The following is a 10,094-nucleotide window of genomic DNA, read 5'->3' on the forward strand; positions in this document are numbered from 1 at the left end:
TTTTTATTCCATATATCACAATTTATTAATCCTTCCCTGTGTTGAAGGGCATTTGGGTTGTTTCTACATCACTGTGATTATAAATTGTGCTGCTACCGTATAATAAACATTTGAGCGCAAGGGTCTTTATGATAGAATGCCTTTCTTTCCTTTGGGTAAATACCTAGTAATGGAATTACAGGATCAAACGATAGGTCTACTATTAGTTTTTTGAGGAATCCCCATACTGTTTTCTGTAGAGGTTCCATGAGTTTGCAGTGCCACCACCAGTGTAAACGTGTTCCTTTCTCTCTGCATCACAGCATCCGTTGCTTTGGGACTTTATGATATGAGCCACAGTCTCTGCGTTAGGTGATGTGTCAATGTGGTTTTATTTGCATTTCTTGGATGATTAGAGACAGTGGCCTTTTATTCATGAGTTTGTTGGCCATTAGTGGATCACCATAGGAAAACTTTCTATTCATGTCTTTTGCCCAGTTTTTAATGAGGTTGTTTGATCTTGTTGATTTGCTTGAGTTCTTTGTAGATTCTGGTTATCAGCCCTTTGTTGGATGGGCAGCATGCAGATATAGTCTCCCATTCTGTAGGATGTCTTTTCTTTGTTGATGGTGTCTTGCTGTGCAGAAGCTCCTTAACTTGATCAGGTCCCATTTACTTAGTTTTGTTGTTACCGTGATTGCCAGTGGGGTCTTTTTCATAAGTTGTTTCCCTAGGCTGATAAAGTCAAGATTTTCCCCATACTTTCTTCTAGGGTTCTTGTAGGCTCATGCCTTAGATTTGACTATTTTATCTAACATGAGTTGATTTTTGTAAATGGTGAATGGTGAGGGTCCAATTTCAGTCTGTTACGTGTGGCTAACCTGTTCTCCCAGCATCATTTATTATTGAATAGGGATTCTTTTCCCCAGGACATGCTTTTGTTTGCTCGTCAAAGAGTAGATGGCAACATGAGGCTGGTTTCATCTCTGGATCATCTGCTCTGTTCCATAGGTCTGTGTTTCTGTTTTTATGCCAATACCATGCTGTTTTGATCATGCAGATTTATAGTATGGCCTGAAGCCTGGTAAGGTGATGGCTCCAGTATGTTCTTACTTCAGAGAGTTGTGTTGGCTGTTTGGTTTTTTTTTCCCCCCCAGAATGCATATGAATTGCTGAACTATTTTTTTCAAATTTTGCAAAATATGATGTTGGTAATTTCATGGGAATTGCATTGAATCCTTAGATCACTTTGGATAGTATAAATATGTCAGCAATGTTAATGCTTTTGAGCCAGGAGCATGATGTGTTCTTCCATTGGTTAACATCCTCTGCAATTTCTTTTGTCCATGTTTTATAGTTCTCTCTACAGAGATCCATCACAACCTTTATTAGGTATATTCCAAGGTATTTTATTTTCATTAATGCCACAATGAAAGTATTGTATCTTTGATTTGATTCTCAGTGACTACTGAGACTACTGATTTGTGTACATTAATTTTATAACCTGAGACATTGCTGTATTTCTTTCTTTCTTTCTTTTTTTTTTTGAGACGGAGCCTCAAGCTATCCTCCTGGGTAGAGTGCCATGGCATCACGCTCACAGCAACCTCCAACTCCTGGGCTCAAGCGAGTCTCCTGCCTCAGCCTCCCAAGTAGCTGGGACTACAGGCGCCCGCCACAGCGCCTGTCCATGTTTTGGTTGCAGCCATCATTGTTGTTTGGCGGGCCCGGGCTGGGGATTCGAACCCGCCACTTTAGGTGTATGTGGCTGGAGCCTTAGCCATTGAGCCACAGGCGCCGAGCCTGCTGTATTTCTTTATCAATTCAAGAGTCTTTTGATTGCGTCTTTGGGGTCTTCTAGGTATAAGCTTATGTTGTCTGCAGAGAGCAATAGTTTGACCTCCTTTGTTCCCATTTGGATCCCCCTTGGTATCCTGCGCTTGTCTGATTGCTTTGGCTAGGACTGCCCGCACTGTGTTGAATAGTAGTGGTTATAGAAGACATCCTTGTCTGGTTCTTATTCTAAGCAGAAACACTTTCAGTTTTTCTCTGTTTACTATGATGTTGTGACTATGGGTTTGGGGTAGATTGCTTCTATCAATTTTAGGACTGTACCATCTATGCCAATTTTCTTAAGTGTTCCTACCAAAAAAGGGTGTTAAATTTTGTCACTTGCTTTTTCTGCATCTATTGAGAGAGAATCATCTGGTTTTGTTTTCGCTTTATGTAGTGAATTTTTGTTTGTAGATTTGCTTATGCTGAACAACCTTGCATCCCTGGGATGAAACCAACTTGGTTGTGATCAATTACATTTTTTTGATGTGTAGCTGAATTCTGGTTGCTAAGATTTGATTGATTATTTTTGCATTGAAATTCAGTAAAGATATTGGTCTGTAGTTTTCCTTTTTTATTGTGTCTTAGTTTTGGTATCAGGGCGATGTTTGCTTCATAGAAGGAGTTGGGGAGGGTTCCTTCCTTCTCAAATTTTATGACACAGATACTGCAGTATAGGTACAAACTCTTCTTCGAACATTTGATAGATTTCTGGTGTGAATTCATCTGGCCCAGGACTTTTTGTTTTGTTTTGTTCTGGTTTTTTTTTTCTTTTTTTGGTTGAAGGAATTTTTATTATTTCAGTTTCAGAGCTTGATATTGGACGGTTCGAGAGTTCTATTTCTTCCTGGTTGAGAATAGGGAAGATGGTGTGATTCCAGGAATTTGTCCACATCTTCCATATTTTCATATTTCTGGGTATAAAGAATTTAGTAATAATCAGTGATAGTTTGTATTTGTGTAGTATTTTTTTGCTATTGCCCCTTTTCATTTTTGATTGAACTTATTAGAGATCTTTTTGGTTTCTGGTTAATCTGGCTAACAGCTTGTCAATTTTGTTTATCTTTTCAAAGAACCAACTTTTTGTTTTGTTAATCTTCTGAGTGGTTCTCTTGTTCTCAATTTATTTCTGATCTGATTTTGGTTATTTTTCTTATGTTCTTTCTGATTTCTGCTATGGGCATTTAAGGGAATGAGTTTCCCTCTCAGAACAGCTTTTGCAGTATCCCACAGGTTTTGTTAATTTGTGTCCTCACTGCCATTTTGTTCAAGGAATCTATTGGTTTCTGTGCTTACCTCCTTCTTGACCAAACTATTGCTCAGCAGTAGGTTGTTAAGTTTCCATGACTTTGTGTCAGGATAAGAGTTTCTGTTGAATTGATTTCTGCTTTTACTCCATTGTAGTAAGGATGCATGGTAAAATTTCCGTTTTTTTAAAATTTGTTGAGGCTTGATCTGTTACCTAGGCATTGATCTTGGAGAATGATCCATATGAGCTTGTGAGAAGAACGTATATTCAGTAGTATTGGGGAAAAATGTTGTATGGATGTCTGTTAAGCCTATTTGTTCTAGGGCAATGATTTTCAATCAGTGTGCCAAGAAAATTTTTAAATATCATTAATTAAATTATTTTTGAAGTTCAAAGCACAGTAAGTATATATTTTTAACTCTTTGTTTTTGATCAACGTAATTTAAATGTGCTGTGGAAGCTTAACTGTAGGTTCAGGTGTGACATGAGATAAAAATGGTTGAAAAGCACTGTTCTGGAGCCATGTTTAAACCTATAATTTCTTTGTTTACTTTCTGCTTGGAGGATCTGGCCAGTTCTGTCAGTGGGGTGTTGAAGTTCCTGGCTATGATGATGTTGTTGTTTATCATATGACTTAGATCAAGTAAAATTTGCTTTATAAATCTGGGAGCATTTAAGTTGGGTGCATAAATATTTAGAATTAATATGTCTTCTTATTGAATGGTTATTTTGACCAGTATATAATACCCATCTTTGCCTTTTTTTACTTTTATTAAAGTCAGTTGTATCTGCAATAATAATTACAACTCCTTTCTTTTGGTTTCCATTTGCATGAAATAACTGTATTCCAACCTTTCACCATGAGTCTTGATTTATCCATAGGTGTTAGGTATGTTTTCTGAGGGCCGTATATACTTGGTTTGTATTTTTTATATCCAGTCAGCCAAGTTATATATCTATTTATTGGGAAATTCAAGCTGTTTGCATTTATTGAAAGAATTGATAAGTAGGGTAGATTTTTTGTTTGTTTTGTTGTGTCAGTTGGGCCGCTGTGGTAGCTAGGCTTTGTCCTTTAGTTTCCAGGTAGTTTTACTTTGCTGGGAGTTCTCTGCATAGTGCGTGTCTGAGAACTTTCCATAGAGCTCTGATCTGATAGTGACATATTTCCTTAACGTTTTCTTGTTGGTAAAAGATTTGATTTCTCCATCAGATATGAACCTTAGTTTTGCAGGGGCAGGATCCTAGGCTGGCAGTTGTTTTGTCTGAGAAGATTGAAGGTAGGAGCCTACTTCTTCTGCTTGTAAAGTTTTTGCTGATAAATCAGCTGTTGACCTGATGGATTTACCCTTGTATGTCAGAGGCTGCTTATGCCTGGCTATTGAAGAATTTTTGCTTTCATTTTAGCTTTGGCCAGGTTAATTACAATGTGTCTAGGAGGAAATCTATTTGAACTGAGGCTATCCATCTAGTAGGTATATGCCTGAAACTTTTGGTAATGCTTGGGAAATTTTCAACTATAATTCTGTCAACTAGAGCTGCCATCCTCTGGGGACTCTCTCCTTTAGGCTTCCCTATAATTCATGTTTGTTATGTTTCATGTAGTCTCATAACACTCTACAAGATTGCTCTGCCTGTGCTTTCTTCTTTCCTGCTTCTTTAACCCCTTTCAATCCAATTTTTCTGCCACCCACATACTCCCCAGCTCTTACTTGTTTTGGGTGGGCCATTTTCCTACAAGCACAACTGCACATATATACCACATCATCACCTGTTCATGTTGAAACAACACGACCTGCCAAGAGACAGAAAGAGCACAACCTGCACTATCTGTTGGCTAGAATCTATACTAAGTGAGGAAGTGCCTCAGACAGGCCCTGACAGCAAAGCAGGTGAACAAACACAAAACAACAAAAAAAGTGTCAGACCTTTTTCGACATTAGAACAGAACAGAAAAATCATGTCCTCGTCTGACATAGGGATCAGAAAGGGTTAAATGACTGGGTTAGCTCAAGAGTCTCAGATTTACATTCTAAGATGCTTTCTTCTTCATGGCTTAATCTTTTTGTGTGTGTGTTTGTTTTTGTTTGTTTTGGAGACAGAGTCTCACTTGGTTGCTGTGGGGTTGAGCTGTGGCCTCATAGTTCACAGCAACCTTAAACTCCTGGGCTCAAGCAGTCTAATTGCCTTAGCCTCCCAAGTAGCTGAGACTACAGGCGCCCACCACAATGCCTGGCTGTGTTTTAGAGATGGAGTTTCGCTCTTGTTCAGTCTGGTTTCCGAACTCCTAAACTCAGGCAGTCTACCGGCCCAGATTACAGACATGAGCCACCTTGCTAGCACTGCTTTAATCTGTTGCTGAAACTCTCTACTTTGTTTTGAAATTCTCTGAATACCTCTTTTAATTCTTTAAGCTCCATTATATCCTTTTCAATTTATGTCCAGATTTTTAGTGACTTTTCGTTAATTTTGTTAATATCTTGGACTTTTTTGTTAGTTTTTTACTTTCTCTTCAATTCCTTTCATCAAATTTGCCATCCATAATCTGAATTCTATTTTTGTCATTTCAACAATTTCTGTAAAATTGGAATTTTCTGTAGTAACTCCATTGTCATCTCTTGGGGGAGTTGATTTGTTTTGGTTCTTTTGCTGGTTTCTCCTCATGGGTGATTTCTTCTTCTGTTTTTTTTTTTTTTCCTCTCCTTTCTCCTCTCTTTTTCCCTTTAACTCTAGGCTATAGGGTTAAGATGACCCTGTGGGGGTACACAGCCTCTTCTGCTGCCACCTCCTGCTCCAAAATAGTATTTTTTAAAAAAGCTTTTCAGAGCTTAATTTGGTCTGTAGCTGTAATGACTTATTTTAGAAACCTCTTTTCCTGACAAGTCTAATAATTCCTATCCTTCTTTTCAAACAGGATCTGGAAATAGTGTATTCCTATTTACATGGTATGGAAGCCTTGTCAAACTTGAGGGAGCATCAACTTAGGTATGTCATTTTAATATTAATTTAATGATAATAGAACTTACTAATAACAATGCTAAAAGTTGTTGCTTTTGTTAATACTTTTAACAGATAATAACTGTACATATTTATGGATTATAACGGTATATTTCAATATATGTATATAATGTGTGATAATCATAAGGGTGGTTAGTATAGCACCTCAAACATTTATCATTTCCCTGCATTGGGAGCACTCTTTTTTAGCTATTCAAAAATATGCCATGAATTATTGTGTATAGTCAGCCTGTAGTCCTATAGAACACTAGAACTTATTCCTACTATCTTGAGTGCTAGAATTTTATATGATCATAAAAATAAATACTTCTTAGCCCTCAGATACATTAGAAGTAAGAATATTTATGTATTTATTTCAGTAGATTTGGGGGTAAAAGTGCAGTTTTGTTACATGGATACAGAACATTTTTAATTATTCAAAGAATGATTCAGTTTATCATTTTAGTATGTTGCAGGTTATTTTATAAATATACTAACTCCATTAAGTAGACTGCCACTTTCTGGGAAACACAGTTTATACCGTCTTTGTTTTAGTGTAGTCTATTTTTAGTTAAGGAGGGGCTTAAAGAAAACTTGCTTATGAAAACTCTGCTTCATCCAGAGTTTGGCCTTATACGTTTTACAAGATTGAATTCAATTGTATCTAGTAATTTTTGACATTTCTGTCATAGTAATATTCTTCCACCCCAACTGTAGTATCATTCATCTGTCTCTGTGTCTCTGAAAGTAATGAACAATACTTGATGAATGTACCAAAAGTGGTACTATTTGCCCTTCTGGCAAACAAAAATCAGCTTAGCACTCAGATACATTAGAAACCAGAACATTTGTTGTTCAGTTGCTTATTTCATTTGATTTAGGGTTACAAATGTAACTTTGTTACATGAATATAGAACATTTTTAATTATTCAAAGAACGTTCCAGTTCATTATTTTAATATGTTATATATCTGTGTATGAATATATTTATTGCATTAAGTAGACTGCCTCTTTCTGTGAAATGCATCTTTGTTTTTGTGTGGTCTCCTGATATAAATATCACTTCTGTTTTACAGTGATACAGTAACTTTATGGTTATCCAGGCTTCATGTTAAAGAATAGAAATGACTTTACATTAACTAGAATAGGAAATAAAGGACTTTGAGGAGATGAATTACATATAAACACCAACTAGGACATAATTGGAAGGTCTTGTTTCTTGCAGCTGTAGCTAATAGTCACGCTGGTATTTCCAAAGTTCCGGACTTGTACCTGAGGCCAAATCAGTGAGAACTAAGAATGAGGACAAGTGGTTTGACGAAAAGGAAAAGAGAAGTTTCTTAATTTGCTGGTGAATGAGGAGGGGGCAGACTAGCATCTCAAAAGACCACCATCCTGCCTTGAAGCAAAAATACAGGGCTTTTACAAGGGGGATTTTTGGCAGTTGGGCTCCGGTCTGTGTGCCCAGTGTCTCATGTTGTGGCTTTGAGCTATTGTTCAAAACTGGTGGCTTCAGTAGACCTTATCTCCAGTGAAGCTGGTCTCATGACTTGTGTCAATTCTGTTACACCGTCTCCTGTGGTTTAAGATGCTAGAAAACAAACAGCAAAGAACATTTTCCTGCCTCTTTGATTACAGGCCTTGGGCGGGAATGTAGGTTTTAATTCACCCAAAGGGGGTTTTGAAGAGACAAATCATAAAACATTTTGCCCTTTTCAGATCATTACCTCTGTTACACCAAGAGTTTTTAATTATGAGAGGAGTACTTTTCTATATATTTTTCCCCTTTGCTCTTTAAACACTAATTAATTTGTGAGCATGTCAATTTCATATTTAGTTGTTAATTAGAAAAAGTATCAAGAGGATTGAATACTTCTAAAATTAAAATTTTAATGAAAATCATTTAGATTAGATTGTAGATTAAGTGTTTAAAAATTCATTTAAGTTATATTTGAAAGGGCAAAACCATTGGGATTTTAGAGTAGGGTTCAAATTAGAGCAAGAATACTTTTTAAACTTTCAATTTATGTTTTGTGATGACAACTTTCCCAAGAAAAAAATTGTAGTAGCAATTATTGATTTAATCAAATGCAGTTAATCCCTAATGCAAATACAATTAATGTGAATACAAATGGCATATTCCCCATGCCCATAAAACCACACACACATAATTTTTAGATATATTGATCATGTTATGTGTGTTCACAATGTGTATGGTTATAAAATTATTTAGATAGCAAGAATTCCATGCAATAGAATACAGATTTTTAATACTTATGGACATTTTCTTCTTCTAAATTATTTTTTTATTAAATCATAACTTTGTACATTGATGCATTTATGGGGTTCACGGTACTGTTTCGATATACAATGTGAAATGTTTACACTGAACCAAGTAACACATCCATCACAATTGTACTCATTTCTTAATAGGACATTTTCATTACAAAAGTAGAAATGATAATACAATGAAGTTTCATATACTTAGGAAGCTTCAGAATTGTCAACTTTCTGTGGTTTCTAATTTTTGGTTACAAACAATTGATTAATTCAAGCGTATAGTTTCGTCTCTTTACACCTTACAAAGTCTACTTTGTAGCCTATGCAGATTTGTTGGCAAGAATTTAGAGGCAGGGGTGTTTAAAATGTTTATCTTATTGTGCTTGTGTCAAAAAGTCACATTTATGGATTTAAGTCAATTTAGAACAAGATATCAAATAGGTATCTTACCAAACAGGTAAGCCTCATGACTGGAATAAACTAAGTATTACCATTTCTGGGAAAAGTACATCTCCTTTAGATAGATGGTTTTGTTTGAATTTTTATAAATAAAGATGCTACCCTGGGATTAATAGAGAAGTCAGTTAAGACTCTCACATAATACCGTTTTCAGAAAAAAATGCTCTTAATGAAGATTGTCACCTGTTTATGGAGTAGTGAGTAGTAGAGCAGTTTTAGCGTTCTTCCATAAGGGAGGGGAAAAGGATTTTGTTTATTTGAAACCTTTGCATCCTTGAAGTGTTGTTGACCATTTAAAATAGATGTCATCATTTTGCTGTAAGATCACACATTCTATGCAATGTGGAAGTTTTCAGATCTTCACTTAAAACAATATTTTTCAACATAATTTTAACTATTTTTCCAATGTTTACCCTTTTAATTGGTACAGAACAGAAGCAGCATATTTGCCAAAGAGGAAGAGAATGCTGTAGTTTGCAGCAGAAACAGAAATCTATAAAAAATAAAGTAACTGTTTGGAGCTATTTAGTGTGGAAAGAAGAGCATGGTGAAATAATATATATTTTCTTCAGCATTCTGGATGAGTGTAATTGTTATTTTATTAAAGGGTATTATTTATTTTTAATTTTTTTGAGACAAAGTTTCAAGCTGTCACCCTTGGTAGAGTGCTGTGCTATCACAGCTCACAGCAACCTCAAACTCTTGGGCTTAAGTGATTCTCTTGCCTCAGCCTGCCGAGTGAGTAGCTGGGACTATAGGTGCCCATCACAATGCCCGGCTATTTTTTGGTTTGCCATTGTTGCTTAGGAGGCCCAGGCTGGGTTTGAACTCGCTACCCTAGATCTATGTGTCTGGTGTCCTGCCTGCTGAAGCTATGGGCACTGCCAAGGGCACACCTTAAGATCAGTAAGAAATAACTAAGTTTCTTAATAGCTCAACATTATTATACTCTTTAGGAAATGAGAAGATACATATGCTTTTGTTAAAACATTCCCTAACGAAGCTTAGAGACAAAAGCATTTTGGTACTTATTTCATTTATTTATGACCTCATCAAATAAGAGACTTTATTGAGATTTTCTGTTACCGCTGGCTACGTTTATTTATTTTGTAAATGATGGATCAGTATTGTTTTATTCAGATGTTAGTGTGTTTGGTGTGGTAAGAGTGGGTGCTGGACTGTTTTGACTTTGGAGTCAGAAGAAGGTGGCATTTGAGTCAGGGCAGCCGTGCAGAGATTTCTGCAGTGTAGAGGAACCTCAGGTGCTCATGGGAACAGGCTCGGTGCTCATGGGAACAGGC

At 36.3% G+C, this 10,094-nt stretch overlaps 1 protein-coding gene across 6 annotated transcripts in view; it reads left to right on the forward strand.

Moving 5' to 3' along the window:
* Window positions 1–10,094, forward strand: part of RAPGEF2 (Rap guanine nucleotide exchange factor 2) — a 291,756-nt gene that overhangs the window by 97,816 nt on the left and 183,846 nt on the right. For all 6 annotated transcript variants that reach the window (XM_023516027.1, XM_023516031.1, XM_023516029.1 and 3 more), the window contains exon 2: window positions 5,973–6,043. In XM_023516027.1, the coding sequence (XP_023371795.1) occupies window positions 5,973–6,043 (71 nt within the window). The remainder of the gene's footprint in view (window positions 1–5,972; window positions 6,044–10,094) is intronic.

This window comes from Otolemur garnettii, unplaced genomic scaffold (assembly GCF_000181295.1).
Source record: "Otolemur garnettii isolate 467f Iridium unplaced genomic scaffold, OtoGar3 scaffold00085, whole genome shotgun sequence".
NCBI lineage: Eukaryota > Metazoa > Chordata > Mammalia > Primates > Galagidae > Otolemur > Otolemur garnettii.